General features: G+C 40.2%; 1 protein-coding gene across 1 annotated transcript; it reads left to right on the top strand.

Moving 5' to 3' along the window:
- Nucleotides 1-15,538: 15,538 nt before the first annotated feature.
- Nucleotides 15,539-21,602, top strand: LOC108715076 (carbohydrate sulfotransferase 6). The gene is made up of 2 exons (XM_018259920.2): nt 15,539-15,809; nt 19,359-21,602. Exon 2 carries the CDS (start codon nt 19,377-19,379, stop codon nt 20,502-20,504), a length of 1,128 nt encoding a protein of 375 aa, XP_018115409.1. The 5' UTR covers nt 15,539-15,809; nt 19,359-19,376; the 3' UTR covers nt 20,505-21,602.
- Nucleotides 21,603-26,348: the final 4,746 nt, after the last annotated feature.

Genomic DNA, 26,348 nt, shown 5'->3' with positions numbered 1-26,348 from the left:
TGTAGTCCGGGCTAGTGTACATTCTGGTGTCCAGGTTGACCAGTCTGTCCTTTATTCTGCTCTGCTCCCCTCCTCATGCGTTACATCACTGTGCAAAAAATGGAGGGGATCAAGGTGGCGGGCAGGTTGCCTAGGGTGCCCAATCGGCTTGGCCTGCCGCTGCTTATGCTGCCATACTTCACATTGCTTTCATCAGTCCACAAAATGTTATGCCATTTCTCTTTAGGCCAGTCAATGTATTCTTTGGCAAATTGTAACTTTTCAGCATTTGTCTTTTTTCACCAATGGGACTTTGCGGGAGCTTCTTACCAATAGCTTGGCTTCACATAGGCGTCTTCTAATTGTAACAGTACTCACAGGTATCTTTAGACTTTCTTTGATCTTCTTGGAGCTGATCATGGGCTTCGTTTTTGCCATTTTGGCTATTCTTTTATCCATTCAAATGGTAGTTTTCTGTTTTCTTCCATGTCAGTCAGGTTTTGGTTGCCATTTTAAAGCATTTGAGATCATTTGCTGAGCAGCCTATAATTTTCTGCACTTCTTTTTATGTTTTCCTCTCTCCAATCAACTTTTTAATCATTACGCTGTTCTGAACAATGTCTGGAACGACCCATTTTACTCCGATTTTCAGAGAGAAATGCACTATAACCAGAATGAACAATATTAACTGCTTTTCTTCCCTAAATAAGGGCCACAATTGACACCTTTATTATTTTAAACAAGCCTCGAATACTGATTCAATTACACAGAATCAGCAGCATGCATGTGACGACTGTTAGGTCTTTTGCCTTTATATTATTGTACTATAACTATTAGTAAATTATTTGCCATGTTGAAATATAATTCATACAAAAAAAATCAGGTCAATGATGTCAGACTGCTATTATTTAGAACGTGTGTGTGTGTGTGTGTGTGTGTGTGTGTGTGTGTGTGTGTGTGTGTGTGTGTGTGTGTGTGTGTGTGTGTGTGTGTGTGTGTGTGTGTGTGTGTGTGTGTGTGTGTGTGTGTGTGTGTGTGTGTGTGTGTGTGTGTGTGTGTGTGTGTGTGTGTATATATATATATACACATACATACAGTTCAGGCTGTGGTGCACTCCAATCCAGCAGAGTTTTACTGCCTGGGTGCTGTCATATATAGTGCAGATAGTCGTGTTCCAAGGAATGACGCACTCCAGGATTTCATAATGAGATCAAGCAAAGTGAAGTTTATTTGTCCAGTCTGGACCTTTCTCAAGACATATATATACTGTCCGAGATACAGGGTTTGCATGGAGAGACAAAAAGGTAAAAAAAATGCAAAACAACTTTATTAAGCCGACGTTTCGGTTCCGCACAGGAACCTTTCTCAAGGACAAACGGTTTGTCCTTGAGAAAGGTTCCTGTGCGGAACCGCAACGTCGGCTTAATAAACCTGTTTTTTTTTTTTAATTTTTTTTATATATATATATCTGATCCCATACCTGTGTGTGTGTGTGTGTGTATATATATATATATGTGTGTGTGTGTGTGTGTGTATATATATATATATATATATATATATATATATATATATATATATATATGTGGCAAATTGGACAGTGAGAATATCCGTACAATAAGGTCCCTGTCCAGGAGAACTTACAATCTATTAACAACATAGCTGGGACACTTACTGTGGATGTGATTAACTACATAACTATTGCTACACTGTGATGTGCAGACCTAGTTATGTGTTGAGATATTATGCATTTGGAGAAAAATGTCAAACTTGCAAAAGTCTTTTGAAATATTAACTGTGCAATAAAGTGAGTGACTAATATTTGAGAGACAATTTATTAAACCACCTTCTTTGCACAAAGACTGCCTAACACAAAACTGATGTAGTCTCTCCAACATAACCAAACCTGAATCAAGATATCACAGGTGAAGATGGAATATACTGGATTAGCAGTGAACTGGTGTCCCATACGCAGCCCTTGAACTGTTCACACTCTCCACAGATCTAACACTGGGTTGAGGCTAGAGGTAGACTAGGGAGGAAATACAAATGCAATGCAAAAACCACATGACACATAGAGCTATGGCACATAAAGGTCCAAGATTGTCCCTCTATATACAAATTTAAAAATAGAGTGAAGAATATCACTTTAGTATTCACTGTCTGATGTCATAAAAAGCTATATACAGTGTATACATCAGAGCAATTCTGTACCTATTTATAGACGGGGAATAGTCCAAGGTGATTCTGATATCCTAATGTTATGCAGCAGGTAATAAGTTATCCAATTTCACATAAAGGAAAGTAAAGGTATAAGGAGTACTTGGGTTGCTTCCTTTACATGAGGTATACACTAATCTCCTTATCAGGGATAATACAAAGTCCTTCAACTTAGCTGCTGAACTGTTTATTAGTAAAAAAAAGGGGCCATTTGTTTGGGCCCATGTGTTATACCATTCATTTACTTTGCCTTGTGATTTTCAGACACTTTATGTACTGAGCGCTGTATAGCAGAAACTATTGCATGTTTGCTTTGTCCACAAAACAGAGGAAAGTTCAGGTGCTCTCTGCAGGCAGCAGCTCATCTATTTGGAGAGGGAGAAAGAAATATGTGTGAGCTTTATATAATACACAAATGCACCTAATATAATGGGAACAACCTGTGAAAGCAGACAAGGACACATATAACCTGTTCCATTTCCTTTCATGTGTGGTGGCTTGGAAAAAATGTATTTTTCTTGCAAATGCACGTAAATGTGGTAGGTCTGTCATGTGGTTTTATTGCCCGTTTGTATTTCCACCCTAGTCTACCAAGTGCTTTGCACCAACCCTGGCCTCAGCCCAGTGTAAAAGACATGGCCACAATGGGATCTGGTGTGAGGGGCATGAAGCTACACTAGAGGGAGGGAAATTTAGGATTTTTTTGCAGGGTTTTAAGGCTTATACTAACATTATTATGGATCTGGAACATGCCTCTCCCAGCATGCAAGGAGTTAAATTATGCCAAAGCTAAGGAATTCCAGCAGGCTCATGCAATGTGGAATTATCCGCTCAATTCCTTTTGCCCCTATTAGAAAATTTCTGTTGAAACTGGGGATGGAAATTTACCCCATAACATGAAAATCAGCCCCTACATACAGTATTTGGCTTTCTATCATGAAACAAGTAACAGAATGAACCACTCAAAATAATTGAGCTGAAGAGTTAAAGGCTTTTAGTCTTGGCATCACATGGGTTTGGCTTCTCTGACTACTTTTGAAGTCAACCAGATGTTTGACAGGAACTCCTGCAAATAAACTGCTCTATATCATGGGTTTTAATGATTTTCTTGACAGTTATAAATACCTTCTATTTAACCAACTTTCTGGCTGTGCCATGATATCTGGTTTTTATGTTATTTGAAGTATTTATTTGTTCTTTACGGTTTAAACAAAAATATACAATAGTATAATAACATTTTTACATAATGGCAGGAAATATAATTTAATGCCACTTTAACTGTGGCACTTTCACACTTAAGCTTTATTTACTGCCAGGACAACCTGTTCTTTCAAAATCTGCCTCAAGTTCTGAAATCTAAAAGATCCTGAAATCTAAATGCTAAAGCATTTTTCTTTTCATTCATTTTTTCATAATATACAGATATGTGATCTCTTATCCGGAAACTGGATCTGAATTTCAGGAAAGCTGTTTCTGAAATCCATATGAATCAAATAATTAAAATTTTAAAAATGATTTTCTTCTCAGTAATACTGAAACAGTACTTTTTACGCCATCCCAACTAAAATATAATTAATCCTTATTCACTAAGATAAATAATCCTTATTGGAGGCAAAACAATTCTGTTGGGTTTAATTCATGTTTAGATGATCCTTAATAGACTTGTAGGTATGGAGATCTAAATTGAAGAAAGATATCTGGAAAAACCCCAGGTCCTGAGCATTGTGGTTCCCAGTTTCCATACTTGTATAGGTTGAAAGCCCCTAGCAGTAAACTAATACATATTCAAAGCACCACCCCAGAAATTGCCCATCTATGCTTTAATACCAACAGAAGACATCCTTATAGGGATACTGTCATGGGAAAACATTTTTTTTTTCTAAACGCACCAGTTAATAGTGCTGCTCCAGCAGACTTTTGCACTGAAATCCATTTCTCAAAAGAGCAAACATATTTTTTTATATTTAACTTTGAAATCTGACATGGGGCTAGACATATTGTCCGTTTCCCAGCTGCCCCCAGTCATGTGACTTGTGCTCTGATAAACTTCAGTCACTGTTTACTGCTGTACTGCAAGTTGGAGTGATATCACCCCCTCCCCCCCCCCAGCAACCTTACAACATTACAATGGGAAGGTGACCAGATAGCAGCTCCCTGACACAAGATCTCCCTGGTAGATCTAAGAACAGCACTCAAAAGTAAAATCCAGGTCCCACTGCAACACATTTAGTTACATTGAGTATGAGAAACAACAGCCTGCCAGAAAGCAGTTCCACCCTAAAGTCCTGGCTCTTTCTGAAAGCACATGACCAGGCAAAATGACCTGAGATGGCTGCCTACACACCAATATTATAACTAATAAAAATAAACTTGCTGGTTGGGGGAGGGGGGAATGGACGATGCCAGGGGTGCCCAAAAGGTAGATCAGGATCTAGCGCTGCGCAATATGTTGACACTATATAAATACATGTTAACAATAATAAATAACAGAAGACCTGATGATCAGTAGATCTCAAGACACTTTCAAAAAACAGTTTGTCTAAATCCCTCTCCTGTCATGCTTTTCATTCAGATATTTATTATGTTAAGGTTACATAAGAAATAGTTGTTTATTAAATACCAGTAAACCCCCGATTCTCTAAAGAATCGTTAATGAAAGAATGGTAACAACAGTGAGGCAGCAAAATGCGATGGGTGCTGATTCACTCGGCATCCCCAGGCAGCAACTGGCGACGCTAATTTGTGGGGATGTAGAGTGAATCTGTGCCTATTGCTTGTTATTACCTATCTGCTATTAGAATTCTTAAATTTTGAGTTTATTGGTAGTAAAGTGTTACTGAAAAATTTCTTTATAAACAACATTTTTTGTGAAAATGTTCTCCTGTCCTTGAATGAGTTCTCCCTGGTGAGCTGTACTTAAAATCTTGACTTTAACATCAGATGAACGCTGCACTCTTGAAAATGCAACATAAAGTTGACCATGACCAAACACAGGCTCAGATAGGTAAATGCCGACTTTATCCAATGTTTGTCCTTGTGATTTGTTGATTGTCATGGCAAATGCAGCCTTAATGGGGAATTGTCGTCGTTTAAGTTTAAAAGGTAATTCCTGGTCAGAACTGGTAAGGTCAATTCTGGGAATCAAAACAGTATCACCGCTATGGGATCCTGTAAGCACTTCTGCCTTGATAACATTTTGTCTCATGCTCTTCACAACCAACCGTGTACCGTTACATAAACCTTGCTTAGTGTTAGGGTAGGGGCACACGGCGCGATTTCGCCGCGATTCTGCGCTGGGCGAGTTGTCGCTGCGTTTTTTAAGCCGAAATAGCTTTGCTAACTTTGGCGCTGGCGTCAATGCAAATCGCGGCGAAATCGCTGCGCTAATTCACACGCGGCGATTCTTTTTCTACTGTCGCCCGGAAACGCTCAGCGAGGCAACTTCGGACGACAATAGAAAACGAATCGCCGCGTGTGAATTAGCGCAGCGATTTCGCCGCGATTTGCATTGACGCCAGCGCCAAAGTTAGCAAAGCTATTTCGGCTTAAAAAACGCAGCGACAAATCGCTTAGCGCAGAATCGCGGCGAAATCGCGCCGTGTGCCCCTACCCTTAAGGTTTCTTAACAGCATGACTATTGTTCCTACTTTGAGTATAAGATTGTGTTGTGGTAATCCAGCATTGTTGATAGTGTTTAAATATTCTAATGGGAAGTTAAGTTTCTCACTTTCGTCTTCAGAATCAATACAGTCAGTACTCAGAAAGACACAGCTTTGTCCAGGAAGTAATGCAATCACTTGGTTGTTTATCATGTCAACATCAATATTTTTTGGAGATAATATAGCCCGTTTTGCTAAAAATGGCCACCCACGCAGGTACGCAACCGGTTCCCCTCCTAGAGTGACGCTAGCGCCGCCATTAGACAAACTTGCAAAGGAGTAGCAAGATGGCCGACGCTTATACAGACTTTAGTGGGCGGATGACAAACTCGCAGAGGAGTAGCAAGATGGCCGACGCTTATACAGACTTTAGTGGGCGGATTTGGCAGTGGGCGGATGACAAAGTCGCAGAGGAGTAGCAAGATGGCCGACGCTTATACAGACTTTCGTGCAGGTACGCAACCGGTTCCCCTCCTAGAGTGACGCTAGCGCCGCCATTAGACAAACTTGCAAAGGAGTAGCAAGATGGCCGATGCTTATACAGACTTTAGTGGGCGGATGACAAACTCGCAGAGGAGTAGCAAGATGGCCGACGCTTATACAGACTTTAGTGGGCGGATTTGGCAGTGGGCGGATGACAAAGTCGCAGAGGAGTAGCAAGATGGCCGACGCTTATACAGACTTTCGTGCAGGTACGCAACCGGTTCCCCTAGTGTGACGGTGAGCGCATCTGCCTCCCTAGATCCTAACCTTCCAGCGGTCGCCGCCTGAGTGAGCAGGAAAGAAGAGGCGGCGGGAGGCAGAAGGAGACGGTGAGCGCATCTGCCTCCCTAGATCCTAACCTTCCAGCGCATCTGCCTCCCCGATCCTAACCTGTTCTGATCCTAACCTTCCAGCACATCTGCTAATCGAAGGCCGCATCTATGTCTTTCGGCTGAAGTTGCGCGCGCATCTCATAGATCCTAACCGAAGTTGCGTGCGCATCTGCCTCCCCTCCACTCGGGACATAGATAGGCCTTCGGTTAGTATATAGGATAGCAATATACATTTTCCCATAAATCAATAGTTAAGTAATATTTCACATGGAATAGAATGCTAACAATGTTTTTATGGATATAGATCATAATTGGACGACATCACTAAAAGTAGGCCTCGCATTAGTAAAGTATGGGCACGCCTGAGCTATGCACTGGAGCTAAAACTGAAGAATTGATAGACGGTTGTAGTCCCCCATTAACAGGAGACAGCAACTATTGGATATAGCCCATGTAGTGCTGCATTCATCAGCTGAGATATATTAACAAACGTTTTAGGTGGTAAAGCATTTGTTCCCCAAATTGGCCTTTAAAAGAGGTAGGGGATCTCTTCTCTAAAAGGCACAATCATAGTACAAGGCACAGGTGCAGCTGAGAGTCACCGGATGGCTGGTTTAGGACAGGTTTAGGAGCTAACGACAAGAGCTAACGACAAATTCTGTAAAATGTTGTACGGTTTGTGAAACAAACAAATTTATCTGCACTTATTTTCTCTAAAAATCATCACTTTTGTTAATTCCCCCTAAACGTTGCTAAGTACAATATGAACTATTGATCTACGGAGTAGTTGTTCTGCCCCAGGGATATGACACATCATGTACCGGATATGTAAGGAATTGAAGTCATCTTGACCTGGTTTTCTGTTCATTCATACGTCATTGGAAATACGAGTTAGCACCTTTGAAGGAAAAGCGCTTCATTTATCTAAACATTAAAACATGAGATTGCAAATAATGTTAAGATCGACTGGTAGATATCAGGTGCTGATACAGTTAATATTTACAAAATTGTTGGCTCATACATGGGACTAAAACCAACAAGTTCCCAATGGATATCACATCAGGACAGGTAATAGAAAAAAAGAAGGTAATAGACAAAAAGAAACAATAAATATGAGGTGCTTATTAATATATCAACCTTTTTTTGGAACTTGCGTGTTGCTTACATTTTGGCTCAGTGACAACACCTTAGCAGGAAGGAGAAGGCTGAGTAGGCTGAGCCACATTTCTTCATGATAATGGTCCAGTGAAAAACTGCCAATGTATACTCAGCATGCTATGCTATGAGTTGTAATCTATATGCAATTTAAAAAATAGTGAGCAGCAACCGTGATAAAAGAAAATTCACTTAATTTACATAATGTGCCTAAGACCAAGGGGCAAATTTACTAAAGGGTTAAGTACTATATGCATCAAGTATTATATGCTGACTGATTAATAATGGCAAAATTAAGAATTAGATTCCTAATCGTAGTGGTGCAGGTTTTTTTTTTTTTTTGCAGATCAATTACTAAAAAGTTTATGCTTAATTTGCTAACAGATGATATATAGGGGGTGATTTTGGGTGTTCTATGTATTTGGGCTACTAAATTTAATGTGAGCGAATTGCCTTACAATAAGAATTGTCCTTAAGAAAACCTGGAAATAGTTACTGAAAAGATTTTCCCCAGAACGAAACATCATTTAGTTAATTAACCTGAAGTTGCTGTGTTTTTTTTTTTATGGATACAGAATTTTAGGGGTACTACCTACAACAAGAATTTACATTGCACAGAAACCCATCCGTCACAGCAAGGACCTTGAATAGTCCAGAATTCATAGCACAGACCACCCAGACACTAACAGAGGAAAGCACTAAGGATCACTTAACTGCTAATCATGGCTGTGGCTGGGATTTCTGCAAACCACTACGTTTTCCTCTTGACATGAGCAGCTTGGCATTCCTGGGCAGAGCAGCCTCACAGCTTGTTTGGTGGTTAGAATAAAAAAGTAGAAACAGACCAATAGATGTTGAGCGCTACAAGCTTAAAGAATATCCCTAACACTTCACATTCTCGCTAACACAAATGGCATATGTTGTGGATTAAAATACGGTAAATACGGTACACGTATAGAAACTGTTATCTAGAATGCTCAGGACTTGGTGTTTTCCAGATAAGGGATCTTTCTGTAATTTAGACCATAAGTCTGCTTAAATTCATTTAAACATTAAATAAACCCAATGATATTGCCACCAATATGGATTCATGTATTATGGATACAAGGTACTATTTTATTATTACACAGAAAAAAATAAATTATTTAAAAAAAAAAATCGGAATTATTATGGACTCTATCGGAGATGATGTTCCTGTAATTTAGAGCTTTCTGGGTGAAAGGTTTCTGGATAAGAGATCCTTCAAATGCACATACTAAAAAAACCAACAGTACCATTGTATACATAAATACAAGGGGCCACCTCTTTAAGTCAGATCAGGGGTATGCAACCGGCGGCTCTGCATACTGCTTGCTGTCACGTGGTCTATACCAGGGCCGGAACTAGGGGGAGGCAGAGTAGGGCACTTACCCTACCCCTAGTCCAGCTGAGTGAGTGCCGCTCACAACTAGATAGGTGCACTTAGAGTACTAATAAATGCCTAGGTGCTGGAACATGGAGTCATAATCACAAAAAAACTCTGCACTCATAGGTCTTGTGATGCAAAAAATGGTGTATATTTATTCAGCTCTTAAACGCGAGCCGTCATCAGGAGGTGCAGGCCAAACACAAACATATCTATTTATACACATTAAAATTAGGAAAAGAGCGCCAAAACACACAAATGGCGCTAATAGTGGGCGTGACCAGGTACCTGATCACGCTGAGCAGTGATTTCAAGTAACGTGTTATATGAGTGATATGTTTGTGTTTGGACTGCACCTCCTGATGACGACTCATGTTTAAGAGCCGAAACGTTGAATAAATATATACCTTTTTTGCATCACAAGACCTATGAGTGCAGACTTATATATATATATATATACCATTAGGAGCCATTTGCTTTTCTTGTCTTTTTTCTTATTTCCAGGAGGTGGCACTGCTGGAAGGGATCTTGCCTCTGTCTGTAATGGTTCCTGCTTCCCAACTCTTCTGCTCCATTAACTTGCTGTGACATGAAGTTAGCTTTAACTGCAACTATTACAGTTATTGGCAGGCACTTTAAACTACTGCTGCTTCTGTATTAAACCATTGTGGCTTAAATACTTAGGGACAAATTCCCTAACCAATGAAAATTTGACATCGATGGCTTTGCAGTCATCGCAACACTTTGCCAGGTGTAAATTCGATAGGGCAATGCTAATTCACTAAAGTGCGAAGTTGTGTCCAGGGCGCCGAACAATGGTGAATTTTCGCTAACGTCACTTCAGCAATCATAGCAAAGATGCGCTAGTGTTTCCTAATTTGCATACGGCGGGAAATGATAAAGTTACATGGACGTATATGTTGCAACAAAAACATTGCATTACACAAGCCCAGGGAACCTTAATAAATAAAATAGAGTTGTTATAATGCCCTACACATGAGCCCACTGTAAAGTTTATGTTCCATTTCTTAGAAAATGGAGGGGGGAACCCGATTACCCAAAAAAAATTTACGGCCCTTTGCATGCGATCACTCAGAATTTTTGGGAAAAATTTTGCACTACAAATTGAGGAAGTCCTGTGCACTCCATTGCACTTATCCTGGTCTGAGCTGGCGAAGGCAAGTCTGGTGAATGAGCTAACGTTTAGTAATATTTGCATCTTAGTGAATTTGCAGAGTTACGTCCATTCGCCGGAGCTAAAATTTGCCTGGCGTTAAGAGTGTGAAGCAATGCTAGCGTCTATCTCCTTCGCTAGCGAATCTGCCCCTAAATTCCAACACCTTCCCTTGTTTTATTATAAAGGGTAGCATCATGGCACTCTGGGATAACTAACAATTAAACTAAAAAGGCTAAGAATATCTTGTGTTTCTAAGATAAAAAGTGACCATGATTACATCCTTGCAGACAATGACTTCATAAATATCCACAATATGTAGGTGTGGCTGTCTATATGTTTCCCCCCCTTGAAAGGTTCACAAGAGAGAATAGGGGTACAGACACCTAAGCAATAGAAGACAACAATCACTTAGTGATATTACTGCTGAAGGAAATACTGACTACAGTAATCAGTGTACTGGGCTTTGGTTTGCACTTACGAATTCAAACAAGTAAACCATAAATAACAGAAATGTATGGCAAATGTTGGTGAATGAACATACAGGAGAAATTATGTTTGTCCTTTAATAGGGGCAATCAAAGATATTTGTGAACCAGAGAGTGATATAATTAATTTATATACAGTACATATAAATGCTGTCAGCACAGTACAGGTCAATGTATCCATTTCCTAGGAACTTATTTACTTTCATATCTTCTAGATGACAAGGGCCCGTGTGACTGAAGGAAATAAGGTTAGGTGTGTATTAACTGTCTGCCTTCAAACCCTTCCTACTGTTCTATAGGAATGCTCCAATGACACCTGCTGGTATCTGCAAGCAACTGCTGCCCAGCATATCTCCCCAAGTGTATACAAAAAGAAGAGAAGTGACAGAATCCAACACTTCAACCTAGGGCAGTTCTACCTGAAGTGTGAGTGCCTGTGTCATTCAAGGAAATTCTTAGATACATGTGACATGGCCCCCTCGGAATTCTAATATCCTTGGCTTGACTTTCGGCCCTGTCTGTAAGTATGTAGACTAATGATGTTGATGTAAACATCAGCTTCTGGCATGAGAAATGTTGTACACTTTTGCACCAAATTTATCATTTTGTCTTATCTGCATTTTTTATCTTAATATCCATGAACTACAGTTTAGTCAATCAATTAAATATATTATAGTCTGTGCTCAACACAAGTGTTGTAGGTCCGATAAAAGGAACATCAGTAGTGATGGGCAAATTTATTCGTCAGGCGCGAATCTGCGTGATTCGCCGCTGGCGAATAAAATCGCGAAACGGCTGCGAAAATTTTAAAAAAACAGACACCGGCGTCAGAAACGAGACGCCGTTTTTCGGTGAAGCACAAATTCTCCCATCACTAAACATCAGTCAAAGGAAGGAACTACAGACAGGGACAGAGACAGACCAGCAGGTGGTAGAAGAGAAGTTGACCAGAGACGGGTGGAAGTAAAGCGAGTGGAGACGGGAAGGAATGAGAGAGAGTGGTAAATTGAAGTGAAAGGGAATGAAGATGAGTAGTGAAGAGGAGGGCAACAAATAGCAAACGAATGGAAAGTAAATGGCGGTACGGACTTAACCCTAGATATCAGGGGGCTCACAAAAACCCACACCCACAGTTCCCCCGTAGACACTGTTTCCCCACAATCCATACCAGCAGGGCAGGCCACCATGCTAGCAGGGAGGCAGGAACAGCCTATATGTTATGTGGGTTGTGGGTTCCAATGAGGCCCCTTTCTGTCTGTGGGCTCTGGAGTCACTATAGATACACCAAGTTACAGAGGGAGGGGTTCGGGATTTTGCAGGACATTTTTGATTCATTGTTCATAGAGGAGTTATGTTACCTGTATAAAAGCACTTGGTCTTTGGCGTCGTTCTTTTATATGGCCTCTGTGACTTAAACTGTCTTTATAAATTACAGTAATGAGGAACATGTTCCACTGCTATAGAAGTCCAATACTAAGGGGGTTATTTATCAAAGTCCGAATTCATCTCAATATTTTCTGCTACAAACTCCGATCCAAACAGCTCGGGCTTTTTACGCTTATTTATTATTACATTTTCCCGAAAACTTGCTTTGAGGGAAAAAATCTGATTTTCAGACTTTTGCATCCGATTTTCAAGATTTTTTCGTAACTTTCACCTGAAAACTTCGGGGTACTGCCCAAACCCAGCGCACACCAAAAAATCATTGGGACTTCTCCCATTGACTTATATGCAACCTCGACAGGTTTGAGATGCCAGATTTCAAGAGTTAGACTTTTCTATTCTTGGGGTTTAGTTAATTCTGAAAAATTCCGAAAAATTTGTGATTTTTTTTTTTAAAAAAAAACACAAATTTTTCGGAATTTTTGCATTCAAATATATGCAAAAATAACCCCCATAATGTACAACATTTCTGCCCAATTTCTGTAGTTTTAGTTCTCATTTAACAATGGCATAACTATAGTGTGCATAACTCGTAACTCCCAAGGTAGCCCGACACACTCCAATCCCCATCCTCCCACCCACTTCCCATCCTGCTTCCGTCTGACTCCACCCACTCAGTGCCGATTTGCTTCCCCCTTCCTCGCCGCAGGTAAGAGAATGGAATTTGGAAAACTGCCCACATAAGGGAGGTAGGCAGAAATGCACCTTGGTACAAACAGGGCATATAGGGTTGCCACCTTTTACTGAAAAAATCATTGGCCTTTTCCCCTATTAATAGTATTGGGAGCAAACACCAATTTTACCGGGCAGATGCTAACCTAAGGGGCAAAGTACACATTTTGCACTGGTGCCTGTACTTATGCCATGTACATGTATGTTAAAATATTTGGCACAGTTTTGAACAAGTTTCCCCTTTGCATTGATCTGGTACATGTAAGGGATCTTTTATCTGGAAACCATTAGCCAGAATGCTCCCAATTACAGGAAGGCCATCTCCCATAGAGTTCATTTTAGGCAAATTATATTTTTCTAATGCACTTTTCTAATGCAGTTTGTATGGTTTCACAGCTTCCAATAATGGCAAAAATGCTCTAATTAAATGCATATAAGTATTAAAAGGTGCCCACCAAGAAACATTTCTATTACAAGCTATATTATTGCACAAGCTAATGTGCATCTAGATTGAAGCCTAAAACAAAGAAAAAAGGACCGCTCCAAACTCCCATAGCCAGGTGCTCCATCCTAAACGTCCCCACTGTGCCCATATACAAAAAAAAAAGCATTTGGACGACACTGCAGATGGGTACAACCTAACGTGTTTTGGGAACAACTCCCTTAATCATAGGCCTATGATTAAGGGAGTTGTTCCCGAAATGTGTTAAGTTGTACCCATCTACAGCCTGCTGCAATAAATATTTTTACCAGAGTGCCATCCAATTGCTTTTTTTTTTTGGTAGATTGAAGTCTGACTACTTAATGCATAATTAAACTTTCTATAGAACCTTCTTCCTCTTGCAGAAGCCTGAAAGAAACCAGAAAGAAGGGGGGTCACATATTTCCGATGGTTTTGTTTCCTTCAATAGAAAGGCAGTCCATGGGGCAAATTAGTAACCAATAGTAACCAAAACCAATTAGTAACCAATAGCAAACATGCAAGTATTTGAGTAGTTGCAACAGATTACTGCCTAGGTGCAAATTTACCCAGTGAGTATAAATAACTAAGACTGTAAGGTGGCACCTTAGATGTAGCATTCATATAGACTGTTCATCACATTTTGGTCAGTTGACCTTCAAGTATATTGCTACCTGAGCCTAGTCATTCTACACTCAGCTGGCATTCGTGACACTGCTCTCTCATAGTTATTTTATCTTTCTGATCGTTACTTAAGTTGTTTTTTCCAACTCTATTTCCTCAAGCGACTTCTAGGCTCTCTGCTGTTTTCACTCTATACTACTTCGCTAGGAAAGCTTTTTTTGTCGTTTGGACTTCAGTACTACCTTTATCCTGATGCTATTCAGCCCTACTTATCTAGTTTTGACCTCTCTCCTTCTGTCCTTTCCCAAGTCACAGACTGCCTTTCTGCTGTCTCCTACTGGATATCACAGCATCACCTGAAACTGAATCTAAAAAAAAGAACTCATTATATTTCCCCCAAGATCTTCCCTTGTCCCCCGGATCTCACTTACATTTAACAACATCACCTTTCAATAAACCACACATGCATGCTGGCTAGGAGTTATCTCAGACACATATCTGTCTTTTCATAACACATCCAAACACTTGCCAAATCTTGTATTCTGCTGCACAACATTGCCTGAATACGACTGTATTCATGTGTTCAGATACAAACTAAACTTTAATCCAGTCTCTTATTATTTCCCGCCTTGACTACTGCAACTTACGCCTTACTAGTTTTCCAACAAGTCACATTTCACAACTGAAATCTGTTCTACATGCTGCTGCTAGACTAATTCACTGCTCAACTTCAGCTGCTCCAGTATGCATATCCCTTCACTGGCTCCCAATCTCCTCTAGAATAAAACTAAAATTAGTAACACTTACATTCAAGGCCCTTAAAAATGAAGCCCCTCCATATATTTCAGTCTAATCTCAAAATACATGTCTTCATGTAACCTTTGCTCTGCTTCTTACATTAGCCTTTCTTCTCAGCACCTCAGCCCATTCCTGTCTTCAAGACTTCTCTCGGCTTCTTCTTTCCTCTGGAACTTTCTGCCTTGAGCTGTCAGACTTTCTTCTTCCTTCTAAACACTCCCTAAAGACCCACCTGTTCCAGGGACCTTATTCAATGTATCCTAATTATACAGATATAAATCATATATTTGTTTCTATAACCCTTATGTCTCAATTGTACCCTAACCCTTTAGTTTGTAAGCTCTTGCGAGTAGGGCCCTCTAATCTGTTATTTGTTGTTTGTTCCCTGTTTGTTATAAACAAACAGGGAACAAACACTGTGTAATTTGTTGGCACTATATAAATCAATGCTGATGATTCTATATAGTATATATTAATTTCTAACTTGAGATGTGTAAGTATGCTGGCCAGACACATTAACTATTGGTAAAAATTGCTAATAAATTGTCATACCAGACAATAGCAGTAGACCTGTTTATTTCAGTGGTGGTTTTGAGATTTATCTTCCTTATCAGCATCATTGACACTATTCTGTGTGGATCACATATTGCTAGGCAATGTCCAATCCAACTTGTGGTCAGCAGGTAAAAGGTTAAAATTGAGTTTCTTAGCTATATTAGAAACCTAAGGCATAAATAAACTAAATGTGACAAAAGCCTGTCAGACCAGTATAATCTCATTTTTTTGTCTTTGTAATTTTCCACATTGTAAAAATATTTGAGGGAGCTTAAGAACAGATCAAATTTTGCTGTTTTTTCACTGTTCTGCTGAGCTCCATGTCGGCATTTCTTGAATTTCAGAAGGACATTACACTATTTCAGGTAAGTGTGCTGCAAATTATAATAGGCAATGGTAGAGAAAACAGGATTCTGAAAGCAAGAAAACAATATTGAGCAAATGGGAGCCCAATGTGAAATTATCAGGCATGTCCAAAGTGTGAACCTTGGAATCTAACAGCTGCTGTTTTCTTGATTATCAAGAACATCTGACCAAGGGACCAGGTCCGGATTGAGAATTAAAATAGGCCCTGGCATTTCAAGTACACAGAGGCCCAAACAGCCCCCACCAGCCCACTAAATACTGACTTTCTATGGCACCTTATAGCAGCCCCTCTGGCAGTTGCCAGAGCCCACAGATTGCCAGTCCGGGCCTGCAAGGGACCAACACTGAGGCTGGACCAACTGTTGTTAAATCTGATGGTTAAAGTAGGTAATATTTTTAGTGCCATTTTATTGCAAATTGTGAACAGTAGTGTCCTTTAAGTTAGTAGCAGTGTAGGTTTAATTGTAAAAGAATCCCATACATGTATGAGTGTGAGTAACAAAACAATCATTGCTCAGAGTGCTATCATGTCTTAATACAGTATATCTTTATACGTGAAAATAATATACTGTGCTTGGTTAATATGCAAAATTCAAAACATGTTGCCCTGCTGGGACCTTATTATATGCAATATTTTCTGAAATGGATACTGTTGTCCAGGGCCATATTTAATTTCCAGCAGGGAGGAAGCACACCAATACACTCGGCAATGCCTTTAGAACATTTATTCAGCAGAATGTGGCACAAGCTTTTGGGGATCACCCCCTTCCTCCGGTGCAATACGGGTGAGGAGGTAGCCTGAGGAGTTGAATGCACCCGAATAAAGTAAGTGGTAAGCCGAAGAATTGTATATTGATATACCAGGGCCATATTTACCATAATGCACCATTTGTAATTGGCAACCTTTTACTCACAATAACAGAAAAAGCTACCAAAATGTGACCAATGGGGACAAGAGCCTTAAATTCTTCATTCTTCTCTATCATGTCTTTCTCTGCAATTAAAAGACATAATAGATTTTAACTAACCAACCTAATATCATTGTTTATGGGGTGGTGTATTCAGTTGTATGAAAAACAAAAAACAAAAATGTTATCCCTAAAAAAAACCACTTTATAAGGTACAAATCCTCTCATGCCGGCTATAATTATGTTTCTCATTCCCCACATATTATTTACTGCATACGCACTTTTTGAGTGTCAAATTCGTTTTTTATAGGCCTCCTTAAAGGACAACTAAATGTAAAATCACTGGGGGTGCCAAAATGTTAGGCACCCTAAGTGATTATAATAGCTTACCTGATACCCTGGTGCTCCAGTTCTTCCAGCTCCAGTTGTTCAGATATACTGTTTATACTCCCTTTGCTTAGACAATTTATTTGAGCCAACAGTCAGTTGAGCTAGTAGTGCCTAAATATAAACAGACTGCAGAGAGGAGTATAGTAAAGAGTAACTTCAGGAATGGTACAGACTTTTTCATTTAAAGGTAAAGTGTATTTGTTTTTAACAATAAACAAAAACATAACATAAAAGTTTGTACAATTTGTTAGGTTAACTGGTCATAGTTAAGTAAAGTGACAGCAGTTACAAAGGAATATCAGTGGATATAGGTCACTGACAGTAGTATGGAACTAAAAAATCTGAAATATATACAATAGATAAAATTAGGACAATTATTAGAGAGAGGGTACCAATTAAAACCAGGGTCCCATATTTTATGTAACTTTGTCATTATTCATCTGGTTTTTGCAGACAGTTTATCAGGGGTACGGCTTTGTTGATCAAATAAATCTAGGTTTGTATGGTGGGAAGGGACTACTGTACAGTGCTATGTTCTTTTTTTTGCATAGAATAGTATTGCTCTAAACCCATTCCTAGCTTATCTTGATGGGGTGAGATCATCTTCCTAGAATGTATACCTGTGGAGTAATTATCTGTGGGAAATAAGGATTATCTACTAGAAATCGTAACACCCTAGACCAGTGCTGTTCAACTGGTGGCCTGTGGGCCACATCCAGCCTGCAACCCCCCTTGTGTATGCCATACTCTGGCTGCCCTATGTTGCCTGTATATGTCATACTTTGCCTGCCCTATGCTTCCTGTGTGTGCCATACTCTGCCTGCCCTATTCTCCATGTGTGTGCCATACTCTGCCTGCCCTATGCTCCCTGTGTGTGCCATACTCTTTCTTCCCTATGCTCCCTGTGTGTGTGCCATACTTTGTCTTCCCTATGCTCCCTGTGTATGCCATACTCTGCCTGCCCTATTCTCCCTGTGTGTGCCATACTCTGCCTTCCCTATGCTCTGTTTGTGCCATACTCTGCCTGCCTTATGCTCCCGGTGTGTGTGTCATGCTCTGTCTTCCCTATGCTCCCTGTGTGTGCGCCATACTCTGCCTGCCCTATGCCCACGTGTGTGCCATACTCTGTCTTCCCTATGCTCCCTGTGTGTGCCATACTCTGCCTGCCCTCTGCTCCCTGTGTGTGCCATACTCTACCTGCCCTTTGCTCCCTGTGTGTGCCATACTCTGTCTTCCCTATGCTCCGTGTGTGTGTGTGATACTCTGCCTGGCCTATGCTCCCTGTGTGTGCCATACTCTGCCTTCCCTATGCTCTGGGTGTGCCATACTCTGCCTTCCCTATGCTCCACGTGTGTGCCATACTCTGTCTTCCCTATGCTCCCTGTGTGCCATTCTCTGCCTGCCCTCTGCTCCCTCTGTGTGCCATACTCTACCTGCCATATGCTCCCTGTGTATGCCATACTCTGTCTTTCCTATGCTCCCTTTGTGTGCCATACTCTGCCTGCCCTATGCTCCCTGTGTGTGCCATACTCTGTCTTCCCTATGCTCCATGTGTGTGTGTGATACTCTGCCTGCCCTATGCTCCCTGTGTGTGCCATACTCTACCTGCCCTATGCTCCCTGTGTGTGCCTGGCCAACTAGACAACTAAAGCCGCCCTATGTTAGTGAGTTAATGGAGAAGGAAAGGCAGCAATCACTGAGGGGGTGCCAAAAGTAAGGCATCCCCCCCCCCCAGTGAATATATTCACTTAACTGATAACCCAGGCTGTGCTTCCATGGAGTGATTATCTTCCTGCTATTTCTTTCTTCACACAAGTGCACATTCGCGGTAGAGTGAAAATCTGAACTTTAAGAAAAAAGCCATCCTTTTCACTCTACTGTTCATATGTTGGCCCTGGGATTTTGAAGAAGGAGAGAGTCAAAGAAGAAAATCCCTTAATGGTGCTTTCCTTCTCCTTTAAGAAAGTAAAAGAACAGACCAAAAAATGAATGTTTTAAACTTGCAGGTAGACCAACACTCTTGTTTGTTTTGGACACAACTTTCTCTCTGTATTTAAGTATGAACAGGAATCACCCCAGAGGTTTCATGTTAACACATTTATCTCTACACTTTATGACCACTAATGATGATACTCAATATATCTCCATCCCCACGGAAATTTCATATAAAATGTATATGATATTATTGTACTGATCTTTCTATTAAAATTAAATATATATTCTTAATAAATAAAAATCTGCTTCCTCTAGAGCTGAGATTCAGAAATCATGGCCCGGATGTCAACTGCTATTACAGTGTTGGTTGCTGCACAAACATTCTTGCTATTGTTGCACTTCAGGAGAAATAATTTGCCATCAAACAAAGAGGAAAAAACTCACATACTTATACTTTCTTCATGGAGGTCAGGATCTTCAATAGTTGGCCATATGTTCAGTCAGCACCCTGACGTCTTCTTCTTGAATGAACCAGGCTGGCATGTGTGGGTATCCATGTTTCAGAATGATGCTGATATGCTGCAGATGCCAGTAAGAGATGTGCTCCGATCAGTCTTTCGTTGTGAGTTTTCTGTTTTTGATGCATATATTAAAGTAACTAGCAAATTGTCAAACTTGTTTCTGTGGGCAACAAGCAGAGCCCTGTGCTCACTTCCAGCATGTGATGCCTTTCCACGCAATGAAATTACAAATGAAACTATTTGTAAAAGACTTTGTGCAAAATATCCATTTGGTCGGATTGAAGAAACATGCAAATTGTACAACCATTTGGTCGTAAAAGAATTCCGTCTCTTTGACATCAAAGCCCTCTATTCTCTTCTGACTGATTACTCACTGAATTTGAAAATTATTCACTTGGTCCGTGATCCTAGAGCCATTGGTAAATCCCGTGAGCGAGCTGAATGGTATTTAGCTCGTGACAATAACATTGTACTCAGAAGCACTGGACCAGATGTCAATGACAGCTTCTATTCCATTATGTCAAAAATCTGTCAAAACCATGCCCAAATGTATAAAACAGTAGCTTTTAGTTCTTCTACTTTCCTTAAAAATCGTTATATGTTGGTAAGGTATGAAGATGTAGTTAGACAACCTGTAAAAGAAATGAGACGAATGTATGAATTTGCAAATCTGAAACCTAATACTAATCTTGAGCAGTGGATATACAAAATAACACATGGGGTGACAACAGGTAAAAATAAGGAACAATTTGAATTTACCCCCAGGGATGCAGTCAAAGTGTCCCAGGCTTGGAGGCATATTCTTGCTTTCAAGAAACTCAAGGTGATACAGGATGCATGTGGGGATGCCATGGCTACATTTGGTTACAGATTCATACATTCAATAGAACAGCAGAGGGACCACTCAATGGATTTTGTTTTACCAAAGCCACAGTTCTAGAAGTATGTTATAAAAAGACAACATTTGTATTTGTGTTCCTTAGTTATACTATGTAAAGAACTGAACAGTTGTCTCACTAATTATTTTACTTTGGCCAAACTAAACTTTTTTCCTGGAGTTTTGACCAACGGGGGAACTTGTTTTTTCATACAAAGAGTGTGCTGTTAAGGCAATGGCACACGTTAAGATTTGTTGAATCTGTGGTACTGTGGACGGCAAATCTCCTGAAAATGCCATCCCCTTCACTAACATTAGAACTACTAATCAGGAGATTTGTCCATCCCACTAGTGCAGATTTAGCCATGGGTGACAAATCTTGCCATGTGCCATTGGCCTCAGTTATCACGAGATATTGTTTCCATGTTAGGGTATTATTGCCAATCTCTTTCAAACCTACTATCAATAACACAGCTCAAAAGTACTTGAAACAGCACCCCATCGATTTACACACTGAAATAACCTGACAACCCCTGTGTCAGCCAATATTTGCCTGGACATGTGACATGTATACTTTTTCTAGGCAGCTATCACCAGAAAAGTCCAAAGGGGCTCTGTTTAGTCAGTATGACACTGAATTTTTATCTACTTCACTATAGTCCCCTATATAAAAACCAATAGCAACCAATAAGATGTTTTTAAGCAGTAAATGCTCCCTGCTGATTAGTTGCTATAGGTGTGTTAACCTATAACAAATTTTGCAACTTTTATTACATGTCTTTAAAATGACTAATGCTGAGTATGTTTTTGGAGGACTGGATATGAGAAGTAATTGTAATCCAGCAAAATAAAAAATAAAAATATCTGTGCTTAAAATAAATAGGAATAATACGAGTAAGAAATATGAGTAACTAATAGCTTATGCAAAATAAAATAGCATTTACAGAAACCTGATACTGAATCTTAAACATGATTTTGAAGAAATGGAAGCATTTGGAAATAGTATTAAAAATAGTACTCCCTGTCCTACTTTATTTCTGACTTTCCCAACCGAGAGCTTCAGGCGACAGCCTCTCTTTTGTTATTCTGCTTTCTTCAAATACATATCAAATTGTAAATTTTAAAGTGAAATTTTAAATTGTGATGAACTTTCTGTTTTTTATGTCTACGTACCATTTTGTTGCTGACTTTTGAGATCTCCAGAAAACAATACTTTAGGTATCTGTTGACTAAAGGTCTGTGCTCAGGGCAGGTATAGCTCTTTCTTTCACCTGTGAGTGCTGCTCTCTGTGTCATATGAGCCATTAAAAGCCCTATCAGCGCAAGGGTGTAGTTGCTTTGCACTAGATACAAGGGTATTACACCCTGCTACATACATTTTGTGCCCATGCGTGCACTAGGTATTGGTAAATGAGCCCTCAGGGCTGAGAGATGGTTCAAACATGTCAACCATTAGTTTTGTTTGTCTATAGCACAAGTAATTTACTGGCCAGGCAGGGGGTGTGTCTGTGACATCAGGGGGTGGGCTTGTGATGCAATTAGGGATGGAGTCATGTCTTAAGGTGGCCATAGACATGCAGATTTACCTTCATATTGGATGAACGATCGTTCAGTGCCATCTCCCGACCTGCCACTAACCATTCAGATCAAATAAGGAATAAAAGAACAGATCAGAACAGAACAATTTTCTGCCCCAGACAGCAATCGTGTTATGTCCAACAAAAGCTGGCGACAGTCTCCCACTGATATCGTCAGATTGGCAAAACATGCAGAGATTTTATCGGTAGCCGACAGAAATGTTCTAACCTGTCCGATCTTGTGAACGACCGATCGACATGGCACGAAAAATGTCAGGACACTCGACACACGGCCCAAAAACAGAAATTTTTACGATCAAATCTTTGCGTCTATGGCCAGCTTTACAGAGGCTACACTGCAGAAAACAGTGGGTTTTGCGGATTAGAGGGGAAGCAGTGGAGCTGAGAGAGGGAATGTGAGTCAGGCAGGAGGCAGATGAGAGGGGTGTCAGGGGTGGAGAACTAGTTTTTACAGATTTGCTGGTGTTGAGAATTACACTTTCAGCCTGGATCTTTAGTCAGAATTAAGAAACCAGGAATACTGAAACAAGGACAATCTAAATTTACTACACCACTTGAAGTGAGATGCCAGTGAGGACCATACACATATGAACTGTCTGATGGACGCATATTGAATGCAAGTCGTCTTGCTCCTGTTAGATATGACTTTGGAGAAGCTCCATTTGATGAAGGACATTTTCCTACTCCTGATGTTAACTGCAATAGGCCTGAAGAAAGTGAACCTATAAGGCACACTGAAAGAATCAGAAAACTACCTGCATGGACCCAGGACTATGTGATGTGAATAATCTATATTATTGCTCTAGATGCATTGTTGTTGTTTATTACATTTGCCCAAATGTTTTCCTACTATAGGGGGAATATGTGGTGTTCATGCAAATGGCCTGTAGATGTCACTGTGCTCATACTTATACTGTGCATACTTCCTGGTAGCTTAAAAGTGAAAGTGAAAGTTGCTGTTGTGTAATGCCTGCATGACTCTGTTAATAAAGTACTGTTATACTGTACTCATCCTCGGCTAACCAAAATATAACAGCTGGCACATACATTGCAGGTAAATTTGTAATCCCAACCCTGGTCTTGGCTGGTATTTTAACAACTAGGGTTGGCAACCCTAGTTGTACTGCAGCCTATGAAGAGTATTTGCCTCCTGGTAAAATGAGTAGAGTTTGTGAGCTGCAAATAACTGGAAGCTATCAATAATATCTGCAGGAACATTTTGAATGAAGCAAAGACCCCACCAATTCTTGAGATGCAAGACGACTGGTCCTAGGACAGAACATACTGTAAGAACTCTATTTAATTGTCCTTTTCTCTGGCTTTATTTTTTTTACCACAGCTTGTATCTACTTTTCATACAGTTACAGTATATATAGGTTATTGCTTCCTGAAATGTAGCCTTAACCCTTACATTTTTAATATCACAGATGAAATAAACTTTCTAGAGATTATTTATTACCTGTACCCCTTCAATCTATCCTGTTCACCTCAGGGGAAAAATAAAGCATATTTTGTACTATATTGCTTGTAATATGCTTGCCCTGTTGTGATGTTCAGTAAATTGAAAATATCAAGAGACCACCTGCCATTACAGTATATAAGCAATGTAGCTAATGTCAGAACATTCTGGATTGGAAATTAGAACATGTCCATATTGCCAAAGCATAAACAATTTTCATTTAATTCAGCTTAATCACAAACTAAAATAGAATCCACTTTGTCAGTTGTGTGAGAAAAGGAGGATGATTATACAAAACCAACAAGCATAAAACCATCAAGAAGTGGTAACTACATGTCTAGGCTCATTATGCAACAGGTACCATTATATAAGGAATATTTTCAACAATGCTGTTTATGGTAGGTCTTCATGATAATGGTTTCTTTTGTAGTAAAAAAAAGATTTTAAAACAAGGTGTATAATTATTCATAAACCAAGATGTGAATCTGATTAAATCTTTCACTTAGCTTAGGTCCCTTGAGAACAAGTAAGAGGGATGTGTGTGTCCACCAGTAACTTATTTATTTAGCACAAAGTAATGCATAAGAAGTTAAAAGTTCCTCCAGACAGCGCACCTTATAACAAAAATTGGCAGGTCTGGATTTGTGGGAAGGTCACAAAGGCCAACAAGCATAAAACCATCAAGAAGTGGTAACTACATGTCTAGGCTCATTATGCAACAGGTACCATTATATAAGGAATATTTTCAACAATGCTGTTTATGGTAGGTCTTCATGATAATGGTTTCTTTTGTAGTAAAAAAAAGATTTTAAAACAAGGTGTATAATTATTCATAAACCAAGATGTGAATCTGATTAAATCTTTCACTTAGCTTAGGTCCCTTGAGAACAAGTAAGAGGGATGTGTGTGTCCACCAGTAACTTATTTATTTAGCACAAAGTAATGCATAAGAAGTTAAAAGTTCCTCCAGACAGCGCACCTTATAACAAAAATTGGCAGGTCTGGATTTGTGGGAAGGTCACAAAGGCACGGGCCTACGGCAGCAAAGGTTTAGGGGCTGCAAGCTGCTCCTCTACCTACTGATTGTGAAAAAAGGGGTAGGGGACAGGGGAAACTCTCACTCACATTAGGCAACTCCGTTCTCCCTTTGCTGTGCACGGAGCAGCGGGGGACAGGTTTATGGAGTAGCAGGAGGAGTGATACCTGCGAGCGTAAAATGGGGGTGCATACAGTCACAAACTGGGGTTGGGGGGCACCTTTCTTTACTGGCCTAGGGGCACATCATTTTAAAAAATGGCCCTGAAAATGGGACATATGTATTGTAAATGGGCGCATCATACATTCAGTGGATAGTTCACTGAGCATGTAGTGTATGCACAGTAGTATTTTTACTGGTGTGGTCTGATTAGTCAAATAAGGCTGTTAACACTGTCTTCTACAGTTGACAGCGCCGGACTACTTTGCCGGCAGCCCCTAGGCCGCGCGGTCCAACCAGGCTTTTTTTTTTTAGCTTTTTAGTTTATTCCAGGAAAGTGCATCTTGTATCATGTACTGTATTTGGCTATTCCTAGTATGGTGTCTGTTTATGCTGTCTCTGCTACACCTATGAATGTACTTGGAGATGTACTGTGGCTACCTCATGTGTGAGTATGATAACCCTGTGGCGCTTTATGCCTGAATAAAGCCTGTTCTACTGTTTTGCAAAGAACCCCTGTCGTCCAACTCTGTTCTTTTGTACTTGAGTTGTAGTCAAGCCCATCCTGGAGAAAGAGGGTAGTGTGTAACCCATGCTATACCTCTCTAGGTGGTATTTGTCTAATTCAGCCAAATAAGGGTTACAGACATTAAAGCATTTTGTGCATAGAGCTACCAAAAATGCCCTCCCTTTTGTTTACTGTCTTTATGAATGTCATAGACACAACCTTGTTGCACCCTAGTGTCGATACAAGACACACCAGCACAACATGGATAATTCTAGCAGGATTTGACCTTGCTCGTTTATTTGCGGATGCATCCGCAAATAAACGAGCAAGGTCAAATCCTGCTAGAATTATCCATGTTGTACTGGTGTGTCTTGTATCTATACTGCTTTCGAGGTTGTCCAATTCCTCTAAACATCTAGCACCTGGAACTCGTGTGACTTCGGACGGCCAGGGTGTGTGAGTGTAAGTTTTTCTTTTTTGCACCCTAGTGTCGCCACCTGTCCATTTTTAACAGCCCCTTTGGTTTTCAAATGTGCTGTTCAGTTTGAAACCTCCTGCCCAGTTGTGAGGCAAATGTTCTAAAACCAGGTGAATTCACTGCATCCTGTTGTGTGTGATGTCATAAACATGCCCCCCAACATAACTGGCCTGCCCCTAACCATCACTGGCTTTGATGTCAAGACTCTCCCACTGAGGTTCCATGCCTAGGGTGGCAGCCCTATATATCTAAAAAAAAATTCACCCGAGTCCACCAGCAGACTCTTGCATTTAAATCTGGTGGCAGAGCTGTGGGAGAAGGGTGTACATAGGGTTAACACATTTGACCTCAGCAAAAACTGAACAAGAGGGTGGTTTGATGACATTGAGGGCAGATCAGTGACATATGGGGGTTAGGTCATGGACAGGACATAGCCAAATTATTGTTTGGATCTCACATGGCTAAAATCCGGACAATTGTGACACAGTCCTAAGAGAAAGTACTGTTTGGGTCAAAACTGAACAGCAAACTTAAGAGTACAGTGAGAGGTCTGATGCCTGGGGTACCGGAGACACACACATCTCTGCCCCAGCTAAATAATTTAAAATCGTTTAGTAGTGAAGTAGTAAGCACAATTTTTCCTTTTAAGGGTAGGACCACACAAACGTT

Source organism: Xenopus laevis, chromosome 4S (assembly GCF_017654675.1).
Source record: "Xenopus laevis strain J_2021 chromosome 4S, Xenopus_laevis_v10.1, whole genome shotgun sequence".
Lineage (NCBI taxonomy): Eukaryota > Metazoa > Chordata > Amphibia > Anura > Pipidae > Xenopus > Xenopus laevis.
This window is presented reverse-complemented; position numbering and strand designations above follow the sequence as displayed.